Genomic DNA, 21,241 nt, shown 5'->3' on the forward strand with positions numbered 1-21,241 from the left:
GCACCACAGCTAGTGGGGGCCCCTCTGTGTGTGGGGGCCCAGGGACGACTGCCCCTGTCGCCCCTCCCTTAATCCAGCCCTGCATATATCCCTATATATCACAATACAACTTTTAAAATCTTTGGTCAGTATCAGAGCTCCCAGATGGAGCATACCTTTTAGAGGCATTGCACTCAGGCTCCAGGACACCAGGTTCCTAAACAGCGTCAGCCTGTCCCCGAATAGCAGCAGTAGCTGCTGCACAACTCAGTCACTATCACGGACACCAGCAGCCCCTCACTACCTTCATGGAGCTCAGATAGTTGCTGGCTTTGGGCAACATGGTAGGAGTAGTGGTGCTCGAGTGACGTCATGTGGCACGCAGAAGGAGCCCTATAACTGTACGCAGTGCAGTGAGGGCTTATGAAGCCTTCCACTGCTCCACAAGTATTATGCCCAGTGGTACTTGAACCGTCGGTGGGTGGGCAAGTAGAAGTACAACATTGCGATTTCAGTGAGCGTGTCTTGGGCTGCTAGTTACCAGACTTTGGCCTGTCACTGGCAACCGATGCATCGGCTGTGTGTGGCGTCCTCCAGTGGTCGGCGCCCCTAGGCAGCTGCCTATTATTAGCGCCAGCCCTGTATATTATAGATAGATATAGATATATATATATATATAATGTATATACACATATACAGTGTGTATACATATATATTTAAGATATATATATATATATATATATATATATACACACATATAATGGGTGTATATACATATATGTATTATAATTATGTGTCTATATTTAAAATATATATATATATATCTATATATGTGTGTATAGATAGATAGATATATAATATATACTCAGCCTGTCCCCTGCATTATATAACTAATTTATTCTACAACTGCTATAAAGCAGCAGCAGGACTGACAAGCATCTCACCTACTGCTGCTACTGCCAGGCCGCCTTCACGGAGCTCCTGTGGCTATGGTGCCCGGAAGACATTAGTGGCTGCTTGAAGGTGTGGTAGTGGTGACGGGCGGCTCTTGTGACGTCACGCGCAAGTGACGCGGAGGCGGCGCCACTGCTGAGTCCCTGTGTTATCAGCGCTGGGACTGGGAGGGCTAGTGAAGCCCAGCCCTCCACTGTGCGCCGCCATCATGGCGGCTTTTGATCATACCCCATTGCCAGAGAGGAAAAAGGGAGGGGGTGCGCGGCCAGGAGGGTGGGTGTGCGGCGGGGTGGGGAAGTGCGCGACCGGGTGGGGGGCCAGACAGCTACTGGCAGGCTGCTGTAGAAGGGAAAAAATAAATCCTGTATACAGCAGCACACATATACATCAGATGTCTGTGGGCCTATTCTGATGGTGGGCCTGGAACTGAAGCTCCATCCACCCCCTTAGTAATCCGGCGCTGGCAACAGCTGCTCACATTTATGGCCTCACAATCTGGCCTTCTACCTTGCAGGTAACATAGGCTCCAGCCTACTCACATTCACATAGCTAAGTCCCAGAATTTGGTGGTCTTCCCTGTCTCCCACAAGTCTAGGCTCAGGCCTCCTGGCCCTCAATGGCTTGCTAGCACAATGAGCTCTGTCTGGCTTCCACAATCCCACTTGGACTGTCCGACTGCTCCGGCCTCACCTGGGCTCTGAATCCATTGGGCAGCCTCTAGGTGTGTTCCCACACTCCTTTTCTTCTCTGTGTGGGTGGATATCTCCTGCCCCACACAGAATCTACTGTTCACCAGTGCCATCTCTGGCGATACTGTCACAATATATATATTACAGACAGTGTAGAGAATATAGAGCACCTGATAGTGTGTAGTGTATATAAATCTAACCTAACCAGTGAAAAGAGAAAAAAAATAAAAACAATATCATCTCTTATTCATAGTTCTTTGGACAAAAGACCCATCAAATGATATAATACATGTAAATGGAAAGAAATAAAACATAGTGTGCACTCTGATAAATTTACACTGCAGTAAAACCAAATAATTAGAATTAAAACCCATACATACGAACATTAAGTCCCAAGCATTTGCTATACAGATGGTTTAAAGGATAAAACAATTTATTACAAGCAGTGAAATAAAAATAGTAGGTAGCAAAAAGACATAAAATATAGTTCTTATCTATCCATAGAGGGGTCTCAAGTAAAGTGTCTCGGTCCCTGTTCCTGAGACCCCTCAATGGGCAGATAAGAGTATTTGTGATCACCTTACTATATCATTCCTTCATCAACAATTAACCCTTCTTCAAAAAAACAGTAACTACATTTGCGTCATTGTAACAAGCCCATTAAATATAATTAATATAATTTATCTATTTATAATCGTTACATTCATTGTCCCCATTAATAGTTAGCCCCAACATCATCAAATAGTTCCATTTATGTACATTTACCCCCTAATTACCTTCCTCAGTCTCATTAAAATGAAAACTTAATTAACCCCAATAAAGCATTAACCTCTTATTCCTACTATTACTATCATAATTGATGACTAATCCACCCAATACCCTATCTTACCTGTTGGATATCTTATGTGTTCCTCTTGTTACAGCCACAGAGTTCAGAAAGCAGCAGCCTGCCAGGCAGGCCATGCTGATGCTGTGATTGAAGAGGAGGGACCACCAGAGGGTAGACGGGGTCTTGCGCCCTATTGCTGCAGTGCACTGCCCCTGGTAGGGGATATGGATACAGTTACGACTACTTTCTCCCTCTGCTCCCTGGTTTACAGAGTTTTTTTTCATCTATCTTACCCAATCTAGGTGCAAGATCGCAGCTTTGGCTCCCCTGATGTGTCCCCACCCCCTCTCTGACTGCCAGGATACTGCCACGTCTGCCCCTCACCCTCTAGCTGCACCTCTGATCTTGTTGTTTGGTGATTTAGCAGAACAACTGCATTTCCATACATTCTGCACAACCAACTTTCAGTAACTTAAATATTCCTACACAAAGGGCCAAATGTGAGAGTTTAGAAAATGTGAGAGTCCGAGAACATACAAACTCTCATGTTTTTCAGACTCAAAAAACTCTCACGATTTAAACTCTCATCTAGATAATTTCCCATTTTGAAGATACAGCTCAACCAATATAATAGTGTGAGAGCTTACTGCTAAACTCACATTTTCTAAACTCCCACTCTATTACATTTGGCCCAAAGTGCCTTGGTTTACTAAAATATATTTTATTGGTACGCATAAAACAAGAATAACCCTCCTCAATATGATTTATTCTTGTCTAGCTGACACATATTCTAGCTAGATAAAAAGGGAAAGAAAAAAGATATTAAAGTAAACAAAAACTATGTATCAATAAAAAGCTTACTGTCACAAATGTAACAAAATAATTAAAGTGCAACAAAGTAATTGTAATTACAAATGCAGTCTAAACACATACAGTAACATGCCCAATGAGGAGTAGATAATAGGTCAGCGTCATACTTTCCAACTGGGAGTATTAGTGGTAGAAATTAGTGCTAAGGTCCTTCAAAAAATTGCAGTTAATCCATGAAAATGTCCTGGTCAATGAATATTATAAATTGGAAAAGCAGATATAGTGGCAGCTGTCATAGGTGTATAGTTAGCAAATATGTCTAGCGGTGTTAGTAGATATCAGAAGCTTGTTTCACCAGAGTATATAACCAAACCTGTAGGGTGTATTTTTTCCTGATGGATTGGTCCAATTTCTGTAGTTACAGTATGCTGGTTAGGAGAAGGCTTCTCTGGATCCCGTGCATAGATATGGTAGATGCTTCTGTAGGCAGGTGCTGCTGATATTTCTTTACGTCCAGGAACTCCAGCCGGACCAAGGGTTTCACTCAAACTGTGAGCCATGTCAGGCAGAAAATAGCTGGCCTCTATAGAGGACAGCAGATTCCAGCACTGAAACAGTAGTAGGTGGCTATTAGCAGGTCACTCAGCGCTATCACGTTTTGTCTAATGATAACACTTTTTCAAAGCAGTGATATTCTATCTAGGCCTTATTTATTCACTCCTGGCTTAGACATGCTCAGAGCCTAGAACTGTTACATGGCCCAGGAAATAATTATGATATCTCAATAGCTTTGCAACTGACCATTCCCATCACCCTATAAGATGACTAACAACACTGAATGGATTTGGCATTCCAGAGTTAGTGCTATAGTTATCATATAACACACACATGCAATAATATGTTTGCATAAAGCCATTAATTGACAACTATACACCTTGTAGTAACTAAGTAATAAGCAATACGTGACTCCTTATTCATAATTATGAATATTGTTTTTTTGTAGTGCCTCCGAATATTGCGGGCATCAGTGGAATCCATAATATTACAGTGCTGCAAAACAAGCAAATTAATCTGGAATGTAAATCAGAAGCTCTCCCAGCACCAGACATTACCTGGCTAAAGGATGATAGTCCACTATTGGTACATTTTTAATATATTTGTTGTCTGGGTTTCTTAGGTTGTTTTATTGTTTTGCAAGTGATGCTGTTTACCTGGCTATATCAGTCCATGTCTGGACGGTTAGCAGTCTTTCACAGGTTTTTATACTTCTGCCACTTTTAGAGGGTAATTCAATTCTGAGCAATGGCCAAGATGTGCGTTCCAGAATGGCACATTGTGACCACCAACATCGACAATGTTTCCTCCCACCCCATAGATGTGAAACAAGGTTGGGTTACCATAATATAATGTGCACATCGGTACATCGTGACCCAATATTGCGCAGAATTATATTACCTCTTTAGTATGCTGGTGTTTATGTTTGTTTATTATTGCTGGACACAGTTTCATCACTTACGTAGATCCACAGAAATGACTAGGTTAAATATGCATGAACACTCCCCAATACTTTGTTCCAGCTATACTGTTATAATTTTGTCCCTCTACATTCCTTTGCTTCTGTGTTATATTTAGGCTACATTCACATATATGCCTTTTCCCAAGCATTCACTCCATACAAAGTGCTCCTAAGCTGGAACAAATATAGAGCAATTACATAATAGTTGTTTCATATAACAAAAGCTCCTTTTCACATCTCGACATACACTGTGGTGCAATACTATCAATACAGCAGAATATATTGTTTGTGCAATATAAGCCAGAAACAAGGATATGCCATGAAAAACATTATTTCTTGTTACTATTCTACTGAAAGATATGCACATACTATACACTAACTATATACAGATGTATCACATTCTAACTTCTCATTATGACATATTTGTCAAGACATATATTCTAGACCACCATATTCTTATTTGCTACCTTTGAAATGCCATTGTAAGCAAAGTAAAGTGCATACATGAACCATCGATGCACAGTTCTTATGGTATTATAATTAAAATCAGACAGCAGCGCATCTGTGAACATAAATATAACATGTTTACTGTCTAGAGACAGCATTTTGCTGCTTCTGTTTCTTTGTAAAAAGGAAAATGATGGTATCCGAAGCCCAAACTTTGACTTTGTATTTCTGCAACTTCACCAGTAAAACATGTCTCTGACATATCATCAGATTGTTTGCCATGAGTTACAATTAAATTGAATTCTTTATCACAAGAACCTGAGGATAGCCCATCTGAGATATACGTTTTTAAAATCTATTGTTTTACTGTATTTTACACCACTAAGTACACGTGTAAATCCTGTTTTTGTTTTTTATATTTAAATATTTTCATTATGCATTTGTCATCACACTCAGGTGGTACTTGTATATAAGTCTTGCAGCAAGAGTATTATTATATAAAATTATACATCTCTGTTTTATCCTTATTAATTCAATGTAATATTTTTGTTTTTATTTTTGTTTTATATTTTGTACCTGCCAAAACAATATTGCCAATGTTCTTTTTTGGTTACATAAGTTATGTGTTTTTTTACACTTTAATAACTGTACAACTTTATACATTGAATTAAAAAAAATTTAAATTATTTATATCTTGCTTAGCCCAGCTTCCGAGTGCAAATTGTATCTGATGGACGATATTTGAGGATTAACAATGCTGAGGTGACAGACTCTGGGAGATATACTTGTATTGCTAGTAATATTGCTGGAAAAACCACCAGAGAGTTTGTGCTGAATATCTATGGTAATAATCATCCTTAATGTGCGTTATATATTAACTTCATAGGTTGTAAAAGGAAATGTTTTTTATATGGTACTAGGTACTAGATGTTTATTATACATGTATAAACATGCATGTATACATAAATGTATAAATGTATAAATATAAATATATATACACACACACTATATACATATACAGTTTTAAAATAACACATCAAGTTTGTGGACTGCTTCCATATATATATATATATATATATATATATATATATATACATAGAAGGCAGTCCATAAACTTTGTGTATTATTTTAAAAGTTTTTTCAAATGCACTTCCATCAAGTGATTTACATTTAGACCTTCATTTACATTTAGAGGTGGAGAATGTTCAATCACAACAGTAAAAGTTAAAGAGTAAACATTTAATTTTGAATATTAATTTGTGATATTACTGTAAATATTAATGTCTAATGACAATCAGTTGTGTTGTGGTAAGGTAGGCTGGGTCTTAAATAGTCTTATTTTGGTAGAAGACCATCTTTGAATGTAGTTGTCCAAAATATTTCAAAAATAGGTCAACTTAGCAAAGACAAGTGACAGCCCATCATTACTTTAACAAGTGAAAGTCAGTAAATCTGGAAACATGTTTTCTAGTGCAGTGGAAAACCAAAAAGTACAATTATAAAACAAGCTATAAAGAGCATCGCTACAGAAAAAGGCACACCAAGAGTTACCTGTGCTACACAGGAAATGTTTATTACCGTCACCAGCCTCAGTAATCTCAGGAGACTTCGAGAATTAGGCCTTCATGGCTGAATTGCTGCAAATAAATCACCACTAAAGGAGTGGAATGATAAGAAGTGACTTGCTTGGGTCAGGCAGTGGAAATAAGATTAGTGGAAATTTGTCCTTTGTCCCTTGATCTGATTATTCCAAATGTTCAGATCTTTGGTTTTATACACTGTTGTATCTTTGTGAGATGCCTAGAAATTGAGAGGATGATGTCTGGATATGTGGTTCCCACCATAAAGCATGCGGGAGGAGACGTGATGGTGTGGGGCTACATTGCTGGTGACCCGTTGAAGATTTAGTTAGAATTGAAGGCACAATTAACCAGCATGGCTATCGAAGTATTCTACAGTTACACACCATCCTATCTAGTTTGAGCTTAGTTAGGAATAACCTTTAAATAACACTTTCCTCCAAAACAGTGTTGGTCCAAGAGGTTGTATAGTGCTAGTTCTAATAGCGGAAGCTCAACAGATTCTCTCTATATTTGCTGTCTTGTCTAGAGGGGAGATTTTCGGCAACTGTAATCCTCACGTCCGGTGTTTGCCTGTAGGATTAACTACTTTATTCAGTTTTCTATAAACTTTGTATTGCTATGAATTAATATACAGCTTTTGTCAACAGTTCCTCCTTCAATAAAAGAGGGCCCTAATTTAGTGACTACCTTTGATAACAAACCTGCTCATCTGGAGTGCATTGCTACTGGTGTCCCTTCACCACGTATATCATGGAGAAAAGATGGCTCTCTTCTGCCTGGAGACAATGAAAGGTCAGATTTGTTAGCACTTTTAGTTCAAACACAGAAAATCAGTTGAGTTTGAAATCTTATGTGAAAATGATATGATTTATCTTACTGTTTTGACTAAACAGAAATGCAACGCATTAAATTGCTTATAGTTACTGCCCTAGATTCAGGTTGTATTGCTGCATTCGCACGTTTGCATTCTGCACAAGCGTACAAGATGCAGTGCGTGTACGCAAACCAGATGATGCGATCGGGAATGCAATTGCAGTCAGTATGCAGACCCATAACTCAGTGATTGACAGGAAGTGCCGTTTGTGGGAGGTGACGGGGGGGTTGGTCGTGCTAACGCAGGCGTGTCAGTGTATTTGAACCAGAATAAGATAGGTAAATAAAGAATATAAGAGGCAAATCATATAACAGAAAGAAATGAATAGACAACAAATGTTCAGTGTCTTTTAAACTGAAGGACTCAGGCGCAATAAATGAATACCTCAAGAACACTTGTATTGGTCATTTGAACTGGCACCAGTGGAGAGGCTTCTGCCCAGTTCTTCCATGTGCTTGAGACTGGCATTTATCACACAGTTACTCTTGATTTCAGAAAAAGTACAATCAATCTTTTTTAGGTTCATTTTTATTTTTATGTTACAATACTCGTGTGCCTGATACATTGTCATAATCGATCTTGATGAGACTTTCACCTATTGCCACCTCTGTTCCCATAGAGCGCTATTGGGCTGATTCTGAGTTGAATGCAACCTTGTCCATGTCTGCGTCTTTTGGTGGTCTCCCATCTGCGACTTTATGCAAATGGCTCTGCTAAGCCATTTCCTAGTGTACATCCATGCGTCACAATGTACAAGAACAGAGATGCCCACTGTCAGCGTCCATAGATGCTGAAATACTAATTGGCACGTCTTTAGATGCCCCATCAGTCACTCCATCAAAGCTTGCACAGCCCTATGGCAGGTGCAGTTTTTTTGGCCGAGTACGGCCTCCTATGTGAGCGGTTCAGCGTCTCTGTACACAACCACTTTCAATAACACGTCTGCGACACTCCCATAAGACACCAGAAGACGGACCATCTCTATGCGCTCATGAAGCCATCTGCCTGTCACCACTCAGGAACACCTAATACATTCTCAACACATTTCTGAAACAGTAAACAAAATATGTACAACTCAGCCATTGTCTATAAATCAGTATATATATATATATATATATATATATACACACCTTAAGTGGTAGCTGCCAGCTGAGGTAAATTCTGTGAATTTACAAAACTTTCTAGAATGAAAGGGGAATACAGATGGCGCTACCAAATTTAATAATCTATATAATAAGCTAGAAAGCGTGTCTATCTGTCTGTTTATCCTTTATGCACGGCCAGAGTTTTGAACCAAGCTCCACCAAATTTGGCATGGTGGTGTAGTTTGGCCAGTATTAGGTTTTTGCCTAAGTTTGAACTTCGTCAGCATCACACACTTTCACACAATCCCTAAAAATGAGGACACTCTAACATTACACAGGTTATGGGGCTGGCTCCAGTGGAAATTGGCAGTCTGCCAAAAAACTGTGTGAAAGCTACAAAAGTATCCTTTTAACTACAGTCGGAGCAAACTTGATGACTCATACAAGTCCATATTAAATCCAGAGCCTCTGTGTTTGCATGTAACAACATAACTAGAACTTTTAACCTCACAGTCTGACAAAGAGTCACACTTTATGACTCATGCAAGTTATATTAAATCCAGAGTTAGTCTTTTTTAAAGTGATCATATATATTAGTCAGCTCTAAGGCCCTCATTCAGAGCCACTCGTAAGCGGCCGTACGCTCGTAGTGAACCAATGTTGTGCAACCACGCATGCGCCGGTGTAACAATGCGCATGTGCGTACGGCTGATTGCGATCTTTTTTTCCGTCGTTCGACGACTAGCGAACAGGAAGTGACATGTCAAATGTGATTGACAGAACAGCCCGTTTTGGGATGTTGACAGGGGTGGAGATGGGAAAACGCAGGCGTGTCGAGGCGTTTTTTGGGCGTACATAAATTATCTCATGCGAACGGCCAATGTGAACGGAACAAGTGATACGTAACTGTCTGATCCACTTTCCATTCAAACTGCTCGCTCAGCTTGTGGTCTGGTATTCTCTACCGCAATGACGATGGTCTCTTCCTCCTTCCTGTGCCTCTTCGATGTTTTTCCGATTTATCAATTGTTGCCAGAAAAACAATCAACTTAGAATTGAAAACAAGCTTGTAATGTGTTTCTCAAATAGTATTTTTTAAGTAGCACAAAACCGTACGCAGGTGAACTACTCATCTGATAATTTCAGGATTAGACAATCAATTAGCGTACCAATGTTAGAGAAAAATATGTTTTTTGGCATTTTGTATTGGGAGTTATTTTATTGCAACAATATTGTCATTATGTTTGTGTTTTTTCTTCATTTTTAAGGAGCCAAGAAAAAACTCGTCCTTTTTATTTGGCAAAGTGTTCATTAAAACTCCTAAATGGTTTTTAACCCTTTTGTTTCGGAATCAAAAATAATGTGTAGATTTCTGTTCTTTTTTTTGTGTGTTTTTTTGCGGGATTACCTATGAACCAGTTTTGTAATAATTTCACAATACAATTGAGCAGATTTTCCAGATTTTTTATTTTTTCAACACATTTTTTTTTTTATGTTTAATTGTCAGAAATCACATCTGGCTAACGTAAATAAATTTAAAAAAGAAATACCAAAAACACAAACACAAATAGTGGCAGTTGCCCAACACAAAATAACACAATTTAAAAACAATTCACAAGAAAGGAGAGGGAAGTTTTGGCCCTTAAGGAATATGGGGCAAGCACAGAAGGAATGTGGGAAAATTAGCCAGTGCTGTCATCGCCTTTTGGCCCGTTTGGCCGGGGTAGGGTGGGAGCCTGACCAGGTCCGGGAGGTCTTTCGGCTGGCCTGTCCAGAGGCAGATGTTGGGGCCTCTGGATTAGGCACAGGGCTAGGCACATTTGGAGGGATGGCTGTTGTTGTGCCAGAGGTGGAGGGTCCTGATGTTCCGGCAGGAAGGGAGGCCGGCTCCACCATGTGCTGGCGAACGAGCTGCTCCAGGGCATTTGCAATCCTGATGTTGGCCCCAGTATTTGCGGCCAGGGCCTGAGCAATGGTCACGTTGGCCGCAGCATTTTGCTCCATGGCCTCCGCCACCCGTAGCAGACTGGCGTCCATCCTCAGCAGAATCTCCGTGTGGTGATCCGATTTTAAATTGAGATCCGTGAGGAGGGCCACTGCCTGCGAGGGGGATTGCCCTGGACTGGCTTCTGCAGGGTCCCCAGCCGGATCTACTGCTTCCTCCCCTGCAGAGCCAGCAGAAATTCTGCGGCCAAGGCTCCCCTCTGCAGCAGACTCATCCGCCTGTGTCTCTGTGAGAAAAATGAGAAAAGAGTATCATTAGAATCTACATATTGTCACAAACACATTTCAGAGTTGGTAACATAACAACATTTACCTGGGACAACATGAGAAGCCGCAAAGTCTGGCATGTCCGTATCCATGTTGGACACGCCAAACACCTCCTCATCCTGCACACACCCCTGGGCCAGCTCTTCCAAGTCATTAAGCTCCAATGACACAGGGGTGGGACCCCCACCTGTCCCCCTTGCATGCCTAAACCTATCAGCCAGTTTTTGCTTCAGCCGATATTTGAAATCGCTCCATCTGTGGGTGAAAAAGTTGGCATTATTCCTGCAGTATTTGGCCCTGTAACCATTTTTTTTTTTTAAATGTAATTTTTACGTTTTGGCGTTTGACATCCCGGGTTGCACGGTCAAACTCACCCACCCTATTTACAGCATTGGCTATGTCATCCCACATTTTCCACTTCTGGCTTGCACCCATATTCCTTTCTGCCTGTGGCAGGTTGTCATGGCACATTTGGACCAAAACCTCCATCTCCTTTCTTGTGAATTGTGGCTGCCTTTTTTTTTTAGTTTGTTTCTTAGGCCGACTAGGCCCAGCAGCCTCTGACATGGCATCCTCCACTCCTTTTGTAAAAAACATTTTTAAAATTGTTATGTCAAACGTTCCCAAAATTATTGGTATCAATAATCCTTTAATACAAAAGAGACAAATACTTACCGCGCGCCTCTTGCACAGTGTTTTGCTGCTCTGTAACCATTTTAGAAAGTCAAGTTTCACTACAGCAGACCGTTTGTGAATTTCAGTGACATATTTATACATGCGTCAGCATTATTCGTCCGCATCATTGATTGTGCGATCCTATTATCCGTCCTTAATTTGAGCGGGAAAATAAAGACTATTTATGGCTTGGTGCGACTCGAGTCGAGGTGGCGGGTGATGAATGTTGGAGGTTTAGCTTGGAGGAGTGGATTGTTGGCGTGGTTTGTGGTTTGAGGCGGTTTTTTGGAGTTTGTTATTGGTTTTGGTTTTCTGACTTTTTTAGTTTCCGTTCGCTTTTTTGGAATTGGTTATTTTCTTTTTTGGTTCTCTTTCGAGTAAGTCTTTTTAAAAGCCTCCTTAAAAAAATAATGGATCTAATAACCAAATGTTAGTACTTTTTTTTTTTTTGTAAAGTTATTTAGGCATTGCCCCATTGTCGTTTTTGGACTGTGACTTATTTGTCGGATTTTGGTAAGTTTTTTTTGGTTCATGAAGTTAAAAGTTCGATGTGTTGGTCTTCGCATATGTTTTGCAGAGTAATTTTTTATTTTGAATTTAAACAATCATGTCTTAACAAGAAATATAACGTACTCTTTAGCGAAATATAGTTATAGTTGTATTTAATAAAAAATGCGAACTATTTAGCACACTAATGTTTCCTTATGAACCAGTAAAAAATGCGAACTATTTAGCGCACTGTTTCCTTATGAACCAGTAAAAAATGCGAACTATTTAGCGCACTAATGTTTCCTTATGAACCAGTAAAAAATGCAAACTATTTAGCGCAATAATGTTTCCTTATGAACCAGTAAAAAATGCGAACTATTTAGCGCAATAATGATTTTTTTGTGTAAAAAATGTAAAGCCATGTTTTACCACTAATTGTAGCGTGCATTTCCTAACTAATGTGTGCTCCCTTCTATATTTTTTGAGCAAAAAAAATGTGTTTAGAATACAAGTTTTTGTGCTAAAAAAACTAAATTTATTTTTAAATTTGGAAATGTAGGTTTTTCAACTCATGACAATACTCCGGCCTGTAAGCATCTTTGGATTTATTGGAAAAGATAAGTAGTTTTTTTGGTTCACATTTGTCTCAAACAATAACTACCTGGCTTACCATTTCAGGTTGATGTTGGTCGTATTATCTTGGCCATGTTTCCAGAACCCGACCAACCTCAACTTCGTCCCAGTGGTAGGCCTCGTAGGCGTGCAAGGCCCCAGATATATAGAACACGTGTCACCCTTTTTGGAATGCCAGATGATGAGGTCTTAAGACGATACCGTCTTCCTCCACAAATCATCCTAGACACTCTCTCATTAATAGAGAGTGATCTTGAACGGCAAATTGTCAGTCCTACAGCAATACCACCACTTACACAATTAATGTCAGTGTTACATTTCTGTGCCTCAGGATCCTTTCAAACCAGGGTTGGAATAGTTGCCGGAATCTCCCAATACTCCTTTTCAAGGATCCTGAGGGCAGTGATGGTGGCCATTTTTAAACACCTCCATCATTTTATTCAAATGCCAGTGGATATGGGTTCCCTTAGTGTGGCGAAGGCCAATTTTTACAAAATAGCTGGCTTCCCACAGATCATAGGGGTTGTGGATGGCACTCACATACCACTATTTTTAGGAACTGCAAACACTTTCATTCACTGAATGTAATGGTAGAATGTGATGCCTCCCCCCAGATCCTGTCCCTGAATGCCAAATTCCCCGGGAGTGCACATGATTCCTTCGTCATCCGGCAATCAGGGATTTGGCACAAATTAGACAACCTACAAGCTGGTGATGCATGGCTTCTGGGTAAGTTGACACCTTCCGTGGCAAGCAATGCAAAGCTTGTTACACAATGGTCCTGATGTTTGTTTTTGTTTTTTCACAGGAGACAGTGGTTACCCTTGCACGCCCTGGCTGCTCACTCCTTATTTGGCTCCCACACCAGGGCCACAAAGTGAGTATAATTCTGCACTTACAGCCACCAGGCAGGTGGTGGAGCGCTGTATCGGCCTTTTAAAAGGCCGATTCAGATGCCTCCACCGCGCTGGTGGCGAGCTCATGTATTTGCCGGATATGGTTTCGAAAATTGTGGTCCTGTGTGGGATATTTCACAACATCGCCATAAGGAGTGGTGTCCCAATGCAGCCAGAGGATGTCTTGCCTGAGGATGGCCCCCCCGAGGTTGGTCGGAGGTCAGTATGTGGGGGGGCCATACGCGATGATGTGGTGGCCAGATATTTTAGGTAATTATTGTCAAACATTTGGTTAATTGACACAATGTAGACATGTTAGATTTTAATGGCCAATTTTAATACTTTTTTTCAATTTTTTGTCATTTATTCCCTAAAATTAACCGAAAAAACGATGCCTACTACCTGATCCCAAAATTCTCTTCATGTGGCCACATTGGATATAACTTCGGGAACAATTATTTCTTCGCCTCATTTGTGGATTCATGTTGGCCTGCTCCTTCTTACAACAGTTCTTGAGTGTTGTATTTTTTATTTTTATTTTGGGTGTTGTTTGTTTTTTGGCGTGTGTTTTCACTGTGTGAATTGTTTTGTCACAGTTCACTTTCTGTTTATTATTTGTGTGTATTAAATTTTTGATTGACGTTAAAAAGACTTTTCCTTGGTACATTAAAAGCACGTGTAACCTGGGCCAACAAATGCAAAATTTCATAATGGCTAATCCTGTAATGTGTTAAATTGTTAAGTAGTTTAACATGCTTTGTGGCTAAAAACAAACCCCAAAGGGATTATGGTGAATCAGTATGTTTTATAATCTAGGCCTAAGCAGGTTTGCTTTAATTTTTACATTACCCACCCCAAAAAACAAAACAAAAAACCTGGTAATCCTCCGAACCTATTGGTATTGTTAGGTGTTTAATGTGCCAGCTTACATACTTACCTGAGCTTTCTAGAATCTAATTTACATTACTTAAAAACTCATGCTCCAATAGTCTACTTATGTAAGGTTAAACAATCTAATATTTACAGACAAGGAATGAGACTCTAATAAATCAAAATATATTTTATTTTAACCAACTTTTTGAGGGGGGAACAAACAAAAAATTTAGTGCCGCAGGACCGCCATCATGTGATCCAGGACCACAAGCATCCCGACGACATGGCCCCTCAATGTGTGCAAGCCTTCCTGCATTGCTTGCAAACGCCTCTGGTCCACTGTGGGTTTAAAAAAAAGTGTGGATTACTAAACTGACACCTTAATTTATATGTTACCAAACAGCTTAAAATTCAGACTATACTTAAAAAAAAAAGAAAAAATTTGGAAGAGAAAAAAAGAAATGCAAAACTCAAAGATTGTATAAATACAAACTAGAAAAATGACACATAAAAAGACAACCAAAAAAAGGGGGAAGTACGCCAAAAAACTACATTTGTTGTTACCGTAAACTAGAAAGACACAAGTATGAGTGTTTGGACATGTGTGATATGTGTAAGGGGAAAGCATCCTAGACATTGTTTTTCAAAGATATATCTCCAAAACATTCGAAATACTTAACAAATTGGAAATGCACAGGCAAAAGGACAACATCACCCCAAAACCCAAAATTACAAAGAAAAAGCATAGTTTAAAAGGGAAACATACCGGTCAGATTGATGCCTGGTCCAGGAGCCCCGACATCGTCCTCCTCTGAGGTGGGCCAGTGCTGGTCCAATGGAGGAGGGGAGATTTCACTAGGGGTGGAGGGGGAGGAAAAGCGAGGGGTGGGTGGAGGGGAGGGTGATGAAAAGAGAGGGGGGGTGGAGGGGAGGGTGATGAAAAGAGAGGGGGGGTGGAGGGGAGGGTGAATTTGGAGGGATGGGAATATTGGGAGAGGGAGTGGCCGGTCAGGGCTGAAGGGGGGATTTTGGGGAAGGTTGGGGAGAGGAGGTTTGGGTGGGAGTGGGGGATAGGGGACGAGGCCGACGTCTTCCTCGCATTAGACGTCGGAGTCTGCGCTCAGCCCCTAAATGATGGATAAAAATTTTTTTTTTTTTGGGGGGGGGGTTTTAGATAAAAATTTACACCTCCAAAAATGTACCAAAAAAAACAAAAATAAAAAAATATGGCAAACATGCACACGCAGGTCTGTCCAAAATAAACAAACAGGGCTAAATGGAAAACATGCACACGCAGGTCTGTCCAAAATAAACAAACAGGGCTAGATGGAAAACATGCACACGCAGGTATGTTTGCATTTTGTAGGTAAAAAAAATAAACTTACTTTCAGCTATTTGCTGACGCAAATTCGCCAAAAGGCAGGGGGACCTGCGGTGGAGATCCGACCACCGCCTTTCAAGCTGCCCGATATTGTGGCGGAAGCCCATATTACGCAGCCGCCGCCGCACCTCCGCATAGGCGAGCCGTTTGCGTAGGTTTGTGCTGGGGGCCGGATGAGAAGTGATTCTCCGGTCCACCACATCTGTGAGGACCAGGAGTTCGCTTCGTGTAAATGCTGCGGCTCTCATGATGGCAATGATTTTTACACAAAAAACTGTTTTAATAGGACCCTGAAAAAATTTGATTGGCTAATGTACTTAGAAAAATAACAGAACGCATTGTATTGGTTATTGTATGAGTCATGTGACCTACACCCTCACAAATATAATGTGAATTATGATAGGCTTGATGCAGTGACATGCGTAAGCTAATTTAAATAAACAAATTAAAGTACTAAAATATGCCTATAAAAAACAAAGGAAAACAATAGTATCAATCCTAAAAACATGTAATTTGTTTAAAAAAAACCATTGGTGAAACCGTACGTATTATGCGGGAAAAATGACACACACTGACAAGAATAAAGTTTATTGACAATGACAAAAAAAAACAGGATTGAAAACATGTGAAGAGCAATTAAGGTAATTAATATATAGATTGCCATGAAACGATTAAAGTATGTTTGCAGAATGAAAGAGCAGGTAATCGAAATCTGACAGGCCCACTTCCGGAATTGACTTGCGCGAGCGACCAAAGAAACCAAAGAGGAGACGAACGGTCGCTATTTTGAACGGTCGCAAGCTAGAGGAGGGGTTGGGAGACTATAGGGCGGAAAATTAGCTACGAGCGAACATACGGACGAACGCTTGAATTTAAATATTTCCGCTCGTACGGCGGACGAGCGGACGGCTACTTGCGTCCGGGTCTGAATCAGGCCCTAAGTGTTTGCATGCAAGGGCGTAACTAGAACTTTGGGGGCTACACAGCAAGATCTTAAAAGGCCCCCCCAGGGGTAAAAAACACATACATGTGCCCCCACACAGAGCCCATTTAGGTTATGCCACACAGTAGTACCCTTTATACACATTATAGTAGTGCCCCTTATATATTATGCCACATAGTAATGTCATACAAACTGCACAGTAATGGCCCTTACACATCATACCACACAGTAATGCTCTTTACAGATTATGCCACATAGTAGTAGTGCCCTATATAAAACATTATTCCACACAATAGTAGTGCCCCTTACACATTATGTCCCCCCCAGGAACTCACCTCCCCATATCCGTCCATCAGCCTCTCGCCTCCCCCTTTGTGCCGTCAACAGCCAGCAGGTGTGGATTTGGTGCCATGGCCGGCAGACACGGAAAGACAGCACCGGCACAATTTAAATCTGGCGCCGGTTGTGAGCCAATTGGAGCTCTCAGACTGGCAGTCAATTAGGAGCCACCACTGCTGATTGGCTGTTGGTCGGTGAGCTCTGAATGACTCATGTCTGGCGGCGCTGTCTCTCCATGTCTACCTGCCGGTGCGCCAGTGGTAATCAGCTGGGTGGTGGCACCAAATCAACACCGCTGCCACCGCAGCTGTCACACAAAAATGCTGAAAAGGCTATCACGTGGTCTAATTGACTACCAGAAGAGATTTACTAGAATAAACAATCTTATGTAGCATCAATAGTTCTCTCTTGCAATTTAAATGTAAATAATAATAGTTACCAGCGAGGGGTTTTGAACAGGTATTATGGACATTGGACTCACAGGGTCCATAATGGGAAGTGTCTACCGCAACAATGGATGATCCTGTAATAATTATAATACCCCGTTAGGTAGAAGCTGGATTTTGGAGATCCAGAGATATAACTAGCTGTTGATGCCAATTATGGGGACATATGCAGGTCCTATACAGTTACAGGTTAGTGACTGCATTGTCTCTTAGTATGCTCAAACCTTATGATATGGATGTGAGCTGAATTAATGCGAGTGGGAATTTCCCAGCTATGCTCAGACTGTCTTTGGCTGACAAGAGCAGAGACCACGCCAGAATAATCCCCAACTGTATGCAAACTGCCAGTGTCCAGCAAGGCTTAAGTGTAACACTGGTAGTGTTCAGACCATCTAATCTGACGGGAGCCGTTGATGTCTAGCGGTGACTTAGATATAATGGTGGAAGAGCCATTGATAGCATACAGATGTCAGATGAAATGTAAACTACTAATGCTTTCTGTTGCATCTTTCTAGTGACTTTTTCAAAGGGAGAACTATTGATGCTACATGTGATAGTTTATTCTCGTAAATTTATTTTTACCGCCTGCCTGTCAATTAGACCATGTGATAGTCTTCTGAGCATTTTGTGACAGCTGCCATTTATATTGCTTTAATTTATTTTGTTTATATGTATATCTTTTTATGTGGTTCTTTTATATTTCTGACCGTGCATCTCCTGTGCACCTCGATCGCAACTCTACTCTGTGAGCACACTATTAGGACACAGACGCATGCACAGAAGAAAAAAAATCACTGCGCCCAACATCGGCAATGTGTGCGAATCAGGCCCTATGTGTACGCTGGTACATGGTTTTAACCAAGAATTAAACTCAAAGTTGTGATCATTTTTCATGTGCACCTTCACAGAATATTTAAGACTAGAAAATACAACTGACTAACCTGCATATACCACACCAAGGTGCCAGTGAGGGATGCAGTATGTAGTAACAAGAACAATCTGCTATCACTGTTCAGTAATTCATTGCAGAAATGTCTGACCATAGTGTCAGTTGTCTGCAGGACCAACAGTGACCACCAACACAGTTAGGCAGTATAGGGCAGGATAATATTGCTGGTAATGCAACAAGTGAGGCAAGCAGTTGGAAAGGCAAAGTTGCAGCCAAGGCAGTGGTCAGCAAAGTGGAGAATAACTACTGAATGTAGTAGGTGGTGTAGCAAGTGGGGCAGAAGTCACAATAGAAGATCAGTATATGCAGAGTATGTAGAGTATGCGGATACTGTTTTGCATCCATATACTGCAACTTCTTTTTCTTTTAAAGATTAGTAGTACAGTACAAGCTGTGTATGTTTCTGAATTAAGTTTACATGATCCAAGCTCCAAGGGGCTGCTGCAGGCACCAGGGCCGGGCATTGCTCATCTCTCAGGACACATTTTGTTCCATGCAGGTCTGCAGGAGAAACTTGGGGCCAGATTTTGAGTTGAATGCAAACTGAGTGCAATGCAGACATTCACGTAGTTCAGCAATTATTTGCTACTGCGCAAAAAAAATCTGAAATTCCAGATGGCACATGCATTACCCTGAGTGTATGCACATAGGTGTTCTTTAGATCGGGTCAGAAATTGATCGGCAAAGTGATAGACTTTCCTAGGCGTGCCTGGAAGGTGGCCTGAAGTGAAAACGTTTGTGTGTTATGGGAGTGTCGCGAGTGTGTCATTCAAAGCAGATCCGCATCCACAAAGGCCATGTTCCGATGGAGAACATAAGGGCTGGTGCAAGTGTCTATGATGCACGCTGTTACACTAGCAGCATGCAGATATGCTGAAAGTGGGTGTCTCAGTGCTTGTACATTCAGGTGTACACTGGTACACAAGGAGATGGCTGAAATTAGAACTTGCATAGTATTGCTCCCACAACTCTGAAAACAGGTAAAATAGCAGATGCAACAGCATCCTCCTCTCAATCAGACCATTTGTGCTGCCAACATGCACAATGCAAGAGAAAGTACAGAAACCCCAGTGGTAGAGGGCTGGGTGCTGAGCTGCAATTGCACAGGATTCTCCACCGGCTGGCTCCTTCTCCCTACCCCTAACATTAGCATTGCATCATCATCCGCAACACTCAGGAGGTAACTGGAGAGAAGGCACAGGGCTAGCATTGGGAACACAGAGACCTCAGCAGCAGCTTGACCACTCAGTGCAAGAATTCTCCATGACTGTTCTTCACCAGAACTCCTAGAAACTGCTGCCTCAGCATGTGTATATTGATCTTCACCCACCGGTGCTCTAGGAACCACACCAACCACACACAAATCAAGCCTCTTTGTGCCCACTTCCATGGTAAATTATTGTCTCATCATTTTGCTAAATGTTGTGGAGCAGGGCAGATCAAAAGAGCTGATCTGACTGTCTTGTGCCATGGATACACCAATAATCACAATGGACGATTCCACAATATAAGATTAATAATTGTTTGGTCAGAATCAACAATCAGTAAACCCTATACATTGTCTTTTTTTTTTTTTTACAAAATCATTGTCAAAACGCAGAATTGGCCCAATTGATTGTTGATGTAGCGGCCCCTTTACTGACGACAATAGCCCTGGGTGTTACATACACACTGTGCAATGATTGGACCCACCAGCTGAAAATCTGCTTATTGGCCTGATTATTGCACAGACAGCAGGAGCTAGCAAAAATAGTCACTGTATCAGATTATATAATTGTCATGCTTAAAATTAAACAATCTAAAAAGAAATGCAATTTATTTAGTACAAGTTGCAGGATAGTACATGTTAGTCATGCATATTGTAATTAACATTACTTATTCTACTAAGAGCACATATCTCAGAGGAAACAAAGCAATATCAATGTACTGCAGACCCACGTGACAATAATCATTTATTTTCATCAAGTACTTGCTAGCCTACATAGATATTTCAATATATAAAACTTCAACTTCTTTGTTAAAAATAAAAAGAATTTAGATTTTTGTATTTCCTACTGTACATTTAGGGCCTGATGCAGCGTTGGAAGTAAATTGATAGTACAGTGCCCCAAAGAAGCGCTCATGGAACAAATGCATATATTTGGCCATATGCAAAGTTGTATGCATCTCGAGATGCAACTACCTTTGTGTGCATTTTACCTCAGGCTTGCATCTACCCTATACTAGGTGCAAAATATATACCATTAAATAGATATATCTTTGCTTACCTACAGATCTGCATAGTATGCATTTGCATGAATACCTCTACCTTGAACTTTGCCTAAGTGAGACTGCCACCCAGGGGCCTAACTAGGTAATTGAAGACCCCATAGCAAAAGTTTGTAAGGGCCCCTATGTACCACCCAATGGTGAAAAATGTATATAACATATGTAACTTTGACAAGGAAGATGGGCCTCCCTAAGCTCTGGGCCCCATAGCAGCTGCATCGCTTGCACCTATGGTAGTTACGCCCATGCTGCCACTTAATAACCAAGAACCGCCTCTCTGGTTGTAAGTGTACATGCAATAGAAATGCATAT

General features: G+C 40.9%; 1 protein-coding gene across 1 annotated transcript in view; it reads left to right on the forward strand.

Moving 5' to 3' along the window:
* HMCN1 (hemicentin 1) overlaps nt 1–21,241 on the forward strand; it is a 563,772-nt gene that overhangs the window by 370,257 nt on the left and 172,274 nt on the right. Inside the window, exons 72-74 of the mRNA XM_088453882.1 lie at nt 4,265–4,401; nt 5,927–6,068; nt 7,455–7,599. Coding sequence (XP_088310008.1) covers nt 4,265–4,401; nt 5,927–6,068; nt 7,455–7,599 — 424 coding nt within the window. The remainder of the gene's footprint in view (nt 1–4,264; nt 4,402–5,926; nt 6,069–7,454; nt 7,600–21,241) is intronic.

This window comes from Taudactylus pleione, unplaced genomic scaffold (genome assembly GCF_031769625.1).
Source record: "Taudactylus pleione unplaced genomic scaffold, aTauple2 ptg000602l, whole genome shotgun sequence".
Classification (NCBI taxonomy): Eukaryota; Metazoa; Chordata; class Amphibia; order Anura; family Myobatrachidae; genus Taudactylus; species Taudactylus pleione.